The 15,000-nt window shown below is 44.9% G+C and overlaps 1 protein-coding gene and 1 long non-coding RNA gene across 2 annotated transcripts in view; both read right to left on the minus strand.

Annotated features, from left to right (window-relative positions):
- LOC138951926 (uncharacterized) overlaps window positions 1–15,000 on the minus strand; it is a 272,464-nt gene that overhangs the window by 166,064 nt on the left and 91,400 nt on the right. The gene's annotated exons all lie outside the window — the stretch shown is intronic.
- The window catches only part of LOC138952595 (O-acyltransferase like protein-like), a 23,940-nt gene continuing 21,097 nt past the window's right edge, over window positions 12,158–15,000 (minus strand). The window contains exons 11-12 of the mRNA XM_070324286.1: window positions 14,476–14,584; window positions 12,158–12,198 (exon numbers count right to left, since the gene is read on the minus strand). Coding sequence (XP_070180387.1) covers window positions 12,158–12,198; window positions 14,476–14,584 — 150 coding nt within the window. The remainder of the gene's footprint in view (window positions 12,199–14,475; window positions 14,585–15,000) is intronic.

Genomic DNA, 15,000 nt, shown 5'->3' on the forward strand with positions numbered 1-15,000 from the left:
TAATTGGAAAATTCCAAAAGAGCTTAAAGAAAAGGAGGGTCACAGAAAGCTCTGCTCTTTCCGTTCCCGTGCCCTGCTACCGAAATACCTGGGCCCATCATGTGTTTTCAATAAGGGACTCGAGGAAATCTGGAGTGGTTCCTGTCTTCAAAAGGAGAGAACTTTGAGCTTTAAAACAACTCTCTCATCTCATCACCCGCTCCACTCTTCTTCCTGTCCTGTTTTATTTTACTTTCGCTTCCTGCTTGCCTGCCTCCACACAGGTAGGCCTATAAGCCTGCAACGAACACTTGCTGGTGTTTCAGGTGAAAAGGGCACATTTACTGCATAACAAAAGTTATGCTTCTTTGCTTGACTTTGAAACCGTGCAGTACACAAGCATAATTACCTGAATGTCGCAACGTGCCAACGTTCACAGGCAAGCACGCAAGCACAGACGGACAGACAGATGCGCACGCACGCACGCACGCACGCACGCACGCACATACATTCATACACGCACACACGTACGAACGAACGTACACACACACACACACACACACACACACACACACACACACACACACACACACACACACACACACACAGGCAGGCAGGTATGCACGTATCAACACACAGACACAGACACACACACACACACACACACACACACACACATACCTAAAGTGTGGATGGTTACCTAAGAGGCGGCACTGGGTGTAGTGCCTTTCTAGTGCACTTGCACTACAACAGCACTGGGTGCAGTACTCGCTCCGGCATCGAAGAATTTTGCACTAAAAAATGCACAAAATTTGACCTATTTCGTCGCCTATAGAGGACGGAAAGAATGTCATTTTGAACATTGTTATGACATTCTTTCCGTCAAAAAAGTCAATTTAACGGTGTTAAATGAAGCGACCATCCACACAATTAGGTTGTCATCCAGAGTTTAGGTTGCCATCCACGTGTGGATGGTTGCCTTATGGTGATTTAGGCAACCAAACCTGTGGAAACGGGGGTACACACACACACACACACACACACACACACACACACACACACACACACCGGCACACACATCAAGAAAAAGATGACGTAGAAGAAAAAAGACGAAGGAGAGGAAAAATTTAAAAGAAGAAAAATAAAATCGTCCACTCCCAGGTAAAACCGATGCATCGTTACAGCTCTACTCCTTCTGTCCGTCACACCCCGCCTTACCTGGGACGCGATAGAGCCTGAATTGAAGTGGAAAGCAATAGACTTTTCTCTCTTCTCTCCCCCCAAAAGTAAAGCACCGCGATCCTTCACAACGGGCCTAGCCTCAAGAGGATGCCAGAGTGTAGAAAGGCATCTATCTTTCTGATGTACGATTCTGCCCTGCTCCGGAGTCAGGGAGAAGTACTCATTATCTGTCTCCTGGAGCTTCCCCTTTGATTGGCTTTTCACCTGTTCTCATCCACGCATGGACGGCTCAGGTGCGTTTTTTTTTTTTTTTTTTTTTTTTTTTTTTTTTTACGGGCAAGGGAAGAGGGATTTCATTTTTGTGGAGAGTTGAAAGTTTCTTTCTTGAGAGTCGTCGGGGATCTCTGGAAATGTGAGTGCGTGCTTTTAAAGGCCAAGCTCCTTACTTACCTGTATTTTCTTTGTGTGTGTTTTTCTTTTTTTAAAATCTTTTTTGTTTTGTTTAATTTGATGACTGAACAGCGAGCGGAGAATAAGAACAACTGGGGCTTCTTTGGAGGAAAATCTGGATCCACCTACTCCTTTGGAGGAAAATCTGGATCCACCTACTCCTTTGGAGGAAAATCTGGATCCACCTACTCCTTTGGAGGAAAATCTGGATCCACCTACTCCTTTGGAGGAAAATCTGGATCCACCTACTCCTTTGGAGGAAAATCTGGATCCACCTACTCCTTTGGAGGAAAGTCTGGATCCACCTACTCCTTTGGAGGAAAATCTTGATCCACCTACTCCTTTGGAGGAAAATCTGGATCCACCTACTCCTTTGGAGGAAAATCTGGATCCACCTACTCCTTTGGAGGAAAATCTGGATCCACCTACTCCTTTGGAGGAAAATCTGGATCCACCTACTCCTTTGGAGGAAAATCTGGATCCACCTACTCCTTTGGGGGAAAATCTGGATCCACCTACTCCTTTGGCGGAAAATCTGGATCCACCTACTCCTTTGCCCTTTCCCACACAGACCACGAATCGCCACGAATTGATACATTTTAGGATTCGTAGTTGAATCGTGAATCAGTTCGTGAAGTTCTTAAACTGATTCGTACATATTCGTAGTCAGTTCTTGTAATTCTTGAGCAATCGGGAATTCGTGGCAACAGTTTTGAGCTGTTCAAAATGTTGGCCACGAATCCCCGAATGAGTTAGGAATACCTACGAATCGATTACGATTAGTTAGTAAGAATGTACTACGAATTTGTTACGAATTAACTACGATTTTTCAGAATCGGGAGTTCGTGGCCAAAATTTTGAATCGCGGGATTCGTGGTCTGTGTGGAATAAGGCCATTGTACTCCTACTACTACTCATCACCTACTCCCTAAAATACCCGCCTAAGGTACTGACTGAATTATCCAAGCAGTCTCAAGCAAATACAGATATTGACATCCTGTGAATTCACCCCTGACTTCAAAATCATATGTGTAAACTGTATGAATTTCATACATAAGTCTAAAGGAATTTCGTCCACGCATGCCATGGGGGGACTGAAAAATGTCATTCAGCTTGAACCTCAACCGAACAAAAAAACCCACAAAAAAACAACAACAACAAAAAGAGAGAAAAAAAGGCCATAGTCGAATCCGGATTTCCGGGATATACCGGAAGAATCCCACCCATGTCCACGTCATCGATCGCGCTCGGGCGGGGATGTAGCTCAGTCGGTAGCGCGCTGGATTTGTATTCAGTTGGCCGCTGTCAGCGCGAGTTCGATCCCAGGTTCGGCGGAAATTTATTTCTCAGAGTCAACTTTGTGTGCAGACTCTCTTCGGTGTCCGAACCACCCCCCGTGTATACTACATTGGGTGTGCACGTTAAAGATCCCACGATTGACAAAAGGGTCTTTCCTGGCAAAATTGCTTAGGCACAGTTAATAATTGTCTACCATACCCGTGTGACTTGGAATAAGGCCGTGAAAGGTAAATATGCGCCGACATGGCTGCAATCTACTGGCCGTATAAAATTTCATCTCACACGGCATCACTGCAGAGCGCCTAGAACTGTACCCACGGAATATGCGCGATATAAGCGTCATTGATTGATTGATTGATTGATTGATTGATTGATTGATTGATTGATTGATTTATTGATTGATTGATTGATTGATTGATTGATCGATCGCGCTCATGGTCATTAACAATGCACGATGAAGTTGTGTAACCTAAAACGTTCACAGCGACCATCTGATGTGTACGATTTATTCGCTATTCAAATTCACATTTGTGCATAATTATAAAGTAGTATTCGCATGGGGAAACTGAAACCACCTACTTCATTCCCTCTTCTCTTCGGGTGCTTAATAAACAAGAAGAAACTGCCGACTCACACACACAAAAAATGTGAGTACTCACGATAAAACAGACAAGATAACATCAAACAGTTACACGTGCGACCAGGCCTGCGTAGTATGTTGATTAAACGTTCTACATTTGCTTATTTCACACCAAAATCTCGATCTTCTTTGAGACTTTTGTTTTTAGACGATGCTGCTTCAAAAGATCCCGAGCAGACGAGGCATATATTCGTTATTCTTTACCCCGATCAATTTCTGTTTAATCTTCAAACTTCACAAATTGAAGCTCAAAGAGTGTAGGCTTGTTTGTTTTTGTTTAATCGTGAACTAAATTCGTCGTCAGAATTACCAGGCAAAGTTCCTCCGTCAACAAAACTTCCATGGGATTGATACAAATACCGAAGGGTTTGATGAAAACAGGCGCAGCTTTGTCTTCAAAGGTATTTCAAACCGATTAGCAAAACAAAACCCGAGCGGAATCAGTCGAAGCAGAAACGACAGCCTTGTTCCTGAGGTAAGTATAAACACCAGCTGACATCCACCATGAAAAAACGAGCTTCAAACGATACCGTTATGGATAGAGCGAATCAAGTTAACTTCTCTTGTGGGACTCTTTCGCCTCTCTTCATGACGTCTGATCTCAGCCCTAGCTGTGGAGTCTGGAGCCAAAGATCCGTTGTGAAAGCTTTGATCAGTCAATATTATTACTCTTTGATGCTCCCCACATCGACTTTTCTGTCGTAAAGTGCTTAACGGCTTGTGCACTTCCCTTTAAACATCACGTGACTGCCAGACAAGGGCGAGCACTTATCTCTCTATTTCCGCTACAGCTTCCAGCCAACTGCAGACAAATTAGCACAAGGGACTACACATACGACGCGTCCCGTTGGTCCTTTGATCTGTTTTGTTTGATTGGTCAATTGCTGCAGTTAGCTTCCACTTTGCAACTCAAGCAAAAGACGCACGAGTTTCTGCTCTGTCTGATCTCATATTTAACTGGTCATTTCACGCAGTTCTGTTTTACTTTGAAATACAAACACCCGAAAGAAAAGGTCCTACAGTTCACTAACACTGACTTCCCAGCAAAGAAACTTATGATGTAAGCAGGCGTACTTTGTGATCTATGAGCTCCACAAACTTGTCTACTTTGGTACTGAAGTTTGCCCAATCAGTTTGGAAATTGAATGTTTGTGTTGTCTTGGGTAATTATATATGTTTAATATTTCCGTTACATTGACACAATTACAATTGCCATTATTGTGCACGCGCGCGCGCGTGTGTGAATGCGTGCGTGTTCGTGCGTGCGTGCTTGCGTGCGTGCATGCGTGCGTGCGAGCGTTCATGCGTGCGTGCGCGTGCATGCGTGCGTATGTGCGTGCGTGCGTGCGTGCGTGCGTGTGTGTGCGCGTGCGAGTGTGCGTGCGTGTGTGTGAGTATGTGTCTGTGTGGGCTCACAATGCTTTAGCATTTCTGTGAATCTTCACGAACGAATCCGACAGGCAATTTAATCTCACGCCCAAAATCCCACGAGCCAGGGAGTCAAACTCTTCTCATTTTTACTTCCATTATAGCATGTTTTTGTCAAAACACATTTGTGACAGGGTCTCAAATGTTTAAAACAAAAAAGCAGTGTATCAGTTTAGACAGCTGTGTCTGCTTTGTCTCGAGGGGGGGGGGGGGGGGGATCCGCAGTGCCCAGAGCAACCCTTTGTTTTTCTGGCATCTTGTTTCCATGGGTGTGCGTGATTGTCGTGGTTTCTTCGACTGGTGTGGGGCTACGGTTCGCGTCTTTCTCATTCCAGAAGTATTGGTGTAAGGGTCCCCCGGCTGCTGTCGGCATTGTTGCTACTTTTTGGGGGTTCGTATTCAGAGGGAGAAGGGGTGCGGGGTGTCGGCGGAGGGTGAGTAGGGATTAAGAGAAAGGTACTTTGTGGTGAGAATGGAGATGACCATGAGGTGGTGAGAAGGACTACCAAGAAATGTGCGTGTCGACTTTGTGTTTGATTGTACATTTTAAAGGGTAAAAGGGGTGTGGGGTGTCAGAGGAGGGTGAACAGGGGTAAGAAAAGGGTACTCTGTGGAAGAGATTTGATGAGTATTGAGATGACCATGCGGTGGTGAGTAGGACTACCAAGAAATGTGCGTGTCGACTTTGTATTTGATTGAAATAAACCTACCAATCAAACTCATACAAGAGAACGCTCGCAAGCACTCTCACACACACACACACACACGCACACACACACACACACACACACACACACACTCGCGCACACACACACACTTCTTCTTCTTCGGCGTTCCAGGATTTGTGGCCTCAGGTCAGACTTCAAGTTTTGTAGCTAGACACACACACACACACATATACACCACACACACACACACACCACCCACACACACACTAACGCTATGATAACACACACACACACACTAACACACTAACACTCACTCACACACACACACACACACACACACACACACACACACACACACCACCACCACCACCACCACCACCACCACCAAGACAATCACAACCAGAAGTTACAACACACAATCTGCGATTCTCAAACCAATCCTCAACACCCTGACAACTCATCCATGTCCAGTAATTACGGTCTCAACTCATCCATGTCCAGTAATTACGGTCTCAACTCATCCATGTCCAGTAATTACGGTCTCAACTCATCCATGTCCAGTAATTACGGTTTCAGGCACAAATCCACCCAGCTAACCCAGCACGATACCCCGTATCGTGGTCATCGCTTAATGACCTTAGCCGTGCACAGTGGCCAAGGTTACACAACGGTGGCATATGGCAGGTGACCATTACCTGCAGGGGGTGGTGTACTAATGGCACATAAAACCAGCAGACCACTGGCCAGTTAAACGGTGGCATCCCAACAGGGGGTTACATGTGTACAGAATGTTCTGTGGCCGTCAGTGCAGAAGAATTGGGTTCTAGATAGAAACGTTGGCCATTCTTGAAGAAAAGCTGTCTTTGTGGAACATGAAACAGCTGTGAACAATGCTGAAATAAACCAACCAACCAACAACCAAAAAACAATAAACAATCAAACAACACCTAGATGTCTGTCTGTCTGTCTGTCTGTCTGTCTGTCTGTCTGTCTGTCTGTAAGTTTTTGTCGCTCCGGTTCTCGGTATGTCTTTGTCTCGCTCTGTCTCTCTCTTTCTCTGTCCCTGTTTGCTTTGTCCGTCGCATTCTGCCTCCCCCCCCCCACCCCCACAGACACACACTCCTCTCTTTCTCTTCCTCTCTCTATCTCTCTGTCTCTCTGTTTTTCTCTCCTTTTTGCTTGCCTCCCCAACTTCTCTGCCTACGTCCCAATTCACAAGAACGCAAAAAACGAATAAAAGTGAACAGCAAGATAATTATTTGTAAAATAGCAAGGCAAAAGAAAAACCTTGAACAAGAAAGCCTCAAGGAATACACGCACACATCCCTTTCCCAGGCCATTAGTTAATCCTTAACTGGAGCGATCACTAGAACAAATCGAGGCGGCGTAATTTAGGAGCCAGACAAGACACATCCGAGCAACAGGCCCCGGCGCGTAAATCTGGATGTCCCGTCAAACTCCGCGGCCACGATTTCACGTGCTTCGATAAATCAGGACAGTGATCCGTAAACAGTGAAAGGGAAGCCCCAAACCAATTGATGCATCAAGTGGACGTGTTGGAAAATGGAGGATCCCTGTGTTCGGGTCGCTACTGATTTAGTTCGTGCTCTAGCTCTCTGTGTGCACGTCTCTCTTTTTCTCTCTTTCTGTCTCTGTCTCTGTCTCTCTCAATTTCTCTCTCTCTCACTCTCGGTCTCTCTCTCTCTCTCTGATTCTGTCTCTGCCGCGCGCTCTCTCTCTCTCTCTCTCTCTCTCTCTCTCTCTCTCTCTCTCTCTCTCTCCCTCTCTCTCTCTCCACACTGATAGTACTGTTACTAAAGGTGTCATAAACAAAGGACGATCGACGAACACTTTATGATCTCAACCTTTATGATCTCAAACAAGTCGTGAACTAGGGTTACTGCATCTACAAGCACTTTGATAGATCATGTCTATGTTTTTAACACCCGTAACGTTGCATCCATCCAATGTAAAATAACCAATTTTTTTCGATAATTAGATAATTGGTCAGTGGAAAACTACAGGGGGGGGGGGAGGGGCATCGTAAGCTTGCTTACGATGGGTAAGGGAGCGAACTGGTAAGAGTTAACAAAGGAATCTTTATACATAAAATTATATCCGAAACTCTACCCCAAACCATTTGTTCAAAGTTCTCTTTGAAGAATTCACACCACCTTTTGAAATTTAACACTCCTCTTCCTAGGATAGACTTATTTAAGTCTAGTCTAGTTTATTCCGGTGCCTGTCTCTGGAACGCTCTTCCGAATGCCTTACGGGAAGCTACAAGCACAGATTCTTTCAAAAACAAATATATATCCCATTAATGAAAATAGTATATTCTTGATTGTTATGTCCTTTGGGACACATTCACTCACTTTTGATTTATTGTTTTGTTTATGAAATTATGATGTTCTGCATAATATCCATTGTCTTGCAGAGTTGATGTACTATTGCATAATATTCTGACTCTAATTGACTTGCAAAAGGGCCAGATGCAAAAAAGTATACCAATGCTTATTCTGTTACCCTCGTAAAATAAAGAATTGTCATTGTCATTGTCATTGTCATTGTCTCTCACTCTCTCTGATTCTGTCTCTCCCTACCTCTCTCTCTCTCTCTCTCTCTCTCTCTCTCTCTCTCTCTCTCTCTCTCTCTCTCTGATTCTGTCTCTCCCTCTCTCTCTCTCTCTCTCTCTCTCTCTCTCTCTCTCTCTCTCTCAATTCTCTCCCTCTGACTCTCGCTATCTCTCTCTCTCTGATTCTGTCTCTCTCTCTCTCTCTCTCTCTCTCTCTCTCTCTCTCTCTCTCTCTCTCTCTCTATTTAAAGGGTGTTTGTGACAATGAAAATAGTTAAGAGGCCGGCATTAGGAACATTAAAAATAAGAAGTTGTAAAAAAAGAAGTGGATATACAAACGGTCTGAGAATTTCAATTGAAAGGATGCTTACAGTGCTCTTGTCTTTGATTTCGTTTAACAATATTGAAAATGGCTTTTCAGGAAGTACAGATGGTATTCTTAAAACTAACATTCTACGACCTGGTATGTACTTGCTGGTGTAACACGAGAAAATTACTCCCGCGAGATTTTTACTCCGGAGTAAACATTTCGTACGCAAAAGTTACTCCCTTTACGAAAAAAGCACTCCCCCATTACACGAGAAAATTACTCCCCAAGACAGGTGAGTTCCGAGTAAACATTTCGTCCAAAAATGTGACTCCCCTGACGAATAAATAACGAATAAATTACTTCACCCCAACACAAGCAATTTAACTTTTCATGCCAGGTGTACGAACTTTTTACTCCCTTGTCCCCTGTTAGTCTTGGTGGTGGAAGGGGTGGAAGGAGGGTAGCGCGACATTCGTTTGCGCGAGATCACTTATTGGCATTATCCCTTCGCCCGCATCCCATTTTTGCGTACGAGATTTTTACTGGAAGTAAAAAAAATGGGGAGTAAAAATTTCGTGGAGGGAGTAATTTGTTCGTGCCTTGGGGAGTTCTTTTCTCGTACGAAAAGTGTACTCGGAGTAAGAATTTCGTACGAAATGTTTACTCCGGAGTAAATTTTTCGTGGAGTAAAAATGTCGTGTTACACCGGGTGTTTTAGAGCAAAGCTTTTCCCAAAAAGGCAAAACACATATCCGCGTACTGCGTACCTTGTGAAATAGAACAAAGTGCCCGAACCGTACGATTTATTGTGTGCATATACGTACCAGCAGACATACACACACAGACGAGTAATGACAGATTGATATGCACTGCGTAAGTACGCGCGCGCATAGACACACACTGGAACACACGTACGCACAAACACATTGATTGACACACGTCTTCAAATTTCAATCGATCGTGCAAATAATGTAGCCTATAAACCCAGTGCGTGCACATCACTCTTCCAGTCGACGAAGAGTTTCTGTTTGTTTTCTTTCCATTAGTTTCTCTACGGCCTGTACAATTTAAATGCTTCACCTGTGACCCAATATTCATCAAATGCTGTTCCCCCTTTGAACGTAGAAAAATAAATCTCTTCTTTCCATGACAAGGTCTTTTCAATGCTGCCTTGGTTTACGAGTGCAGACTGAAAGCTCAGCCATTTGTTGCTTTGACAGGTTGCATTAGTGGAGAGCAACATTCTTGATTGATTTACTTATATTTCTCACTAGTTGCCGAGGTTCGTGGTATCCTTTTGTTTTGAGAGAGAGAGAGAGAGAAAATGTTATGTTATATGAAGTCTTATATCGCGCGCGTATCTCCAGACTCGGACTCAAGGCGCAGGGATTTATTTATGCCGTGTGAGATGTAATTTGTTTTACACAATACGTCACGCATTCACATCGACCAGCAGATCGCAGCCATTTCGGCGTATATCCTACTTTTCACGGCCTATTATTCCAAGTCACACGGGTATTTTGGTGGACATTTTTTTTATATATGCCTATACAATTTTGCCAGGAAAGACCCTTTTGTCAATCGTGGGATCTTTAACGTGCACACCCCAATGTAGTGTACACGAAGGGACCTCGGTTTTTCGTCTCATCCGAAAAACTAGCACTTGAACCCACCACTTAGGTTAGGAAAGGGGGGGGGGGGGGGGGAGAAAATTGCTAACGCCCTGACCCAGGGTCGAACTCGCAACCTCTCGCTTCCGAGCGCAAGTGCGTTACCACTCGGCCACCCAGTCCTTAGAGAGAGAGAAAGGGAGGAAGAGAGAGAGAGAGAGAGAGAGAGAGAGAGAAGAGAGAGAGAGAGGAGAGGGAGAGAAGAGAGACCGAGACAGAGAAAGAGAGGGAGAGAGAGAAACAGAGAGAGACAGAGGAGAGAGAGAAGAGAGAGAGGGAGAGAGAGAGTGAGAGAGAGGGGGCAGAGAGAGAGAGAGAGAGGGAGAGAGAGAGGGAGAGAGGGGGGAGAGAGGGGGAGAGAGACAGGGGGAGAGAGAGTGAGAGAGACAGGCAGACAGAGAGAGAGAGAGAGAGAGAGAGAGAGAGAGAGAGAGAGGGAGAGGGATAGAGAGAGAGAGAGGGAGAGAGGGGGGAGAGAGGGGGAGAGAGACAGGGGGAGAGAAAGGGAGACGGAGAGAGAGAGTGAGAGAGAGAGGGGGGAGAGAGAGAGGGAGAGAGAGAGTGAGAAAGAGAGAGAGAAAGAGAGAGAGAGGAGAGAGAGTGAGAGAGACAGGCAGACAGAGAGAGAGAGAGAGAGAGAGAGAGAGAGAGAGAGAGAGAGAGAGAGAGAGAGAGAGAGAGAGAGACAGAGAGAGAGAGAGAAAGAGAAAGAGAGGGGGGAGGAGGGGTGGAAGGAGAGGGTCGCAACACAGACCGTTCTCTTTCTGGTTTGCCGATTTAGCAATCTTTTTCGGTTGCAATGATTATTTTTAAATTACGATACATCGATGAATGAAATTGACCACTATCAACCGAAATTATTGCAAATGGCCTCCAGACGTTATTTCGTTTTGCACAACAAAGCACACACACAATGCGATAAATGATGTAAATCCGCCTAGGCTACATGCATGGTAGTTGTCTTGAAACAGCGGTTGTGCTTATATTCTTTTGTCTTACTAGTCCGTTCCACTCATACTTAACAGAGGACACAATAAATGAATACATGGATTAAATAAGTAAATGTGCAAATGTAGATAAGAAGAAAGCAAGAAAGAACAAAATATATAATGAAAAAACAGTAAGTAGATACATGAATAAAGGAATAAATAAATAAATAGGTAAATAAACCTCACTTAAATAGTTCATACAATTTTGCAGTCTCGGATTTCCAACCATTGAAAATTACTTAAATTGTCAGTTCTTGATTTTCTATATAAGGCGTCTAAGCTCCATCACGTTAAATTTCGACATCTTACCAGACTAACCAGTTCTCAGGCGCCATCTGTGTTCCACGCCTCCGGACATAAGAATGTTTTGTCGCCGAGGACCGTACAGAAAAGGCTGCTGGCAGCATGAACCGCGGAAAAGAAATTGCCAAACACTCTCTGTTTTCATATCTAACAGCGGCACCTCGGAGGAACTGTTTTCGCAACGGGATGCAGCTCTGGAAAGAATTGAACAATTCGACTGAATGTACACCGTGGCAAAAGCTCACCTCTATATTTGTTGCAGTAAGTGCAATCACCCTTCCTGACTCCCTCTCACACCACACCCTCTCACTCACGCTAACAAAATCAAGAAGTAATCACACAAACAAATCCAACAAACAAAATAATGAAATACAATAGTAAAAAGTTGAAGATTGTTTGGAATGTGTAAGTATGTAGACGATGTTCGGAAATAACCCGGTGAAGTTTTTTTGTTGGTTGTGGAAGACCTGTTTTCCCTTGTTTCCATCGAAACAAGCTTACAATGTCAATTTAGCTTGCCTCAGTGTCTTTATGGAATAGCAAGGGAAAACAAGAGAAAGCAACTCTTCCACAACCAATAAAATCCGACAGAGTTGTTTCAGGATCTCGTCTATTGCCGCGTATGGGAACCCCATGGTCGTTGTCAATCAGAGCGCCACAGCCTTTAGAAGTATCCCTCTTCCACAGTGGGCGTGCCGAGCAGGACTGAAAGGCTCACACACTCTTGTGAGTTGGGCGTAGTCTGATACAAAAGTGTCCTGTCTCTGCGATCTGTTGTTAGACTTTCAGTACAAACATACTATATCCTCATCCATCACCAGCACTGTCTTTCTAAATTGTGTGGGCTGCTTCTGTCTTGGTTCCGCATTTCCTCAGTCGGTCGAGTCCGCATCCTCCAGGGGAACTTTTTGCAGCGATCATTCGGAGCGCGAACAAAAGGATATTTAGGGCATTCGATACTTTGGCGTGGTTAGCTTTTTTTCGATTTCTTTTGGTCAAAATTAAACATTTTTCATTTGTTCACGTTCACACCAAGCTCTTAATCAGTACTGACAGGGCAGAAGTGTAAGAAAGAAGACAGTTTAAACATTTTTTTAATTGTTCGCATGTTATGTTTTTCTCACACAAGGATTCTAACCTTCCAGGTCTGATTGACAGAGGAGTAGAACTTTCCCCAGCTCGGCGATGTGAAGATGTGATATTGGCGGCCAGATTAGATCCCTTTCAATCTATCTGACACTTGTTCCTCCTCTTTTCCTACTGTTTTAAACACGGAGGGAGAGAGAGAGAGAGAGAGAGAGAGAGAGAGAGAGAGAGAGAGAGAGAGAGAGAGAGAGGGGGGGGGAGGGCCGGAGGGAGGGGGAGGGAGTGAGAGAGAGAGAGAGAGAGCGGAGGGAGGGAGGGAGAGAGAGAGAGAGAGCGAGGGAGGGAGGGAGGAAGGGAGGGAGAGAGAGAGGGAGAGAGAGAGATAGAGAGAGACAGAGACAGAGACAGACAGAGCGAGACAGAGCGAGAGAGAGAGAGAGAGAGAGAGAGAGAGAGCGGAGAGAGAGATAGAGAGAGAGAGAGAGAGAGGGAGAGAGAGAGAGAGAGAGCGGAGGGAGGGAGGGAGAGAGAGAGCGAGGGAGGGAGGGAGGGAGACAGAGACAGAGACAGAGCGAGACAGAGAGAGAGAGAGAGAGAGAGAGAGAGAGAGAGAGAGAGAGAGAGAGAGAGAGAGAGAGAGAAGCTGTAGAGAACAGCTAGGTTGCTATCTTCGATCCTCGTGTATTTGTTTGCAAGGATTCCTCTCGCTTTGGGCTCCTGGGTTTGTCTGATTTGTACCAATATTTGTGAACGCCGCTCAAGCCTGGGGGGGGGGGGGGATGTCAAGAGGGATAGTTCATTAATTCCAGCAAAATCAAACCTAACTCGCTACGTATTCCCTGCCCACGAGAGTGGGGTGAGAGTAGAGGGGGTCGGCAATAGATCAGGATACTTGCTATACCCTTCTGGAGTCTGGAATTTGATCCACAGGTTCTTGATTAGTTAGAGACCGGGTGCACGGGGAAGACCTTTTTTCGAAAAAATTTTTTGGAGAGGAGTTCATTTGCCTGGAAGTTTTGCCTTGATCTTTTCATGTTTTCGTGGTAGCATAAGGAACGTGGCCTATTTTTTTTTATTTATTTATTTTTTTTTTTTTACAAATTGAGAGTCAGTTCTGGACATGGTTTAGAAGAGAATAGACCAAGAAAAGGAAAGACAAGAACAAAAAGACGAATACAAAATAGTCTTTGCCTTGCATGCGTGTGACTGTATAGCGAGGAAAGCGAAACATATACGCGGTAGATAATTTCTTAATGAAAAGAAATGATTAATGACGTATTCTGAGGTAACCTGGGTTTGTGGACGATCTCTCCACATCGAAGAATCTATGTCCACATGTCTCAACTGTTAGTCCTATGTCCGCGTTTGTATTTTTGTGTGTCAGTCTGCTTGCTTTCCTTGAGATAGGTTTAAGCAGACAGGCAGGGTCTAGCCTAATCGAGCCAAACTGATTCCTCCGAAAACGGCGTATGGCTGCCTAAATGGCGGGGTAAAAAACGGTCATACACGTAAAATTCCACTCGTGCAAAAAACACGAGTGTACGTGGGAGTTTCAGCCCACGAACGCAGAAGAAGAAGAAGAAGAGCCAAACTGAGAGACAGCTAGACTGATTGCTGACAGACTCTCTCTTTCTCTCTCACACAAACACATGCGCGCACGCACACGCAGGCACAGCGTCGCAGACAGACGCACTACCATTCCTCGGTAAGAACAAGATACCGAATACTATCGGGAAAACAGCATTATCCAACAGCGGACTCTTATTCACATAACCCTAAAGACGAAACCGCAAAAAGGCAACGCGTACAGTTAGCAGCAAAAAACGGACGTCATGCTGACAAGTGATGTTCCCGAACATGACAAGCCCCTGGTTTATATGGCACTGGAATGCTGACCTCTGTTATTGTACATCTTCTCGGACACAAGACGAGAGTGGCCGGTCAGTAAATCTGTTCGCGGTCTCACCTGCTTACAAGTTCGCGGCATGTCGTCACGCTTGGTCGGCTGGTTTTACACGCCGCACACGTCATTCGCGTAACTCGTCACAGTCGTTAAGGGCAGAATATACCTGCGCAGTTTCAGCGGCACAGACGACGCACGGCCTACTATCTATGCCGCGATAGGGATTATGACGAGTACTTGGCCTGTTTTTCTATCATGCAACGTGTAGCGGGCTGGGATAATCTGCAGTGCGTCGTCGGTCCTGCTGAAGTTACATTGGTGAGCGGAGCCCCTTATGAGTTTCTGTTTTTGCTACGATGGTCAGAACTGACATATCCAAGAGTGTGTTTTGTGTGTGTTAATGATTGACCATTCCTTGGCCACTGGTTACAATACGTTCACGCGCACTGATGCTTTTTTTTTCTCTTCTACTTTGGTTTTCTGTAGGACGACGTAGACGCTGAAGTTAAAATAGGAGT

The sequence above is a fragment of the Littorina saxatilis genome, linkage group LG17, assembly GCF_037325665.1.
Source record: "Littorina saxatilis isolate snail1 linkage group LG17, US_GU_Lsax_2.0, whole genome shotgun sequence".
Classification (NCBI taxonomy): Eukaryota; Metazoa; Mollusca; class Gastropoda; order Littorinimorpha; family Littorinidae; genus Littorina; species Littorina saxatilis.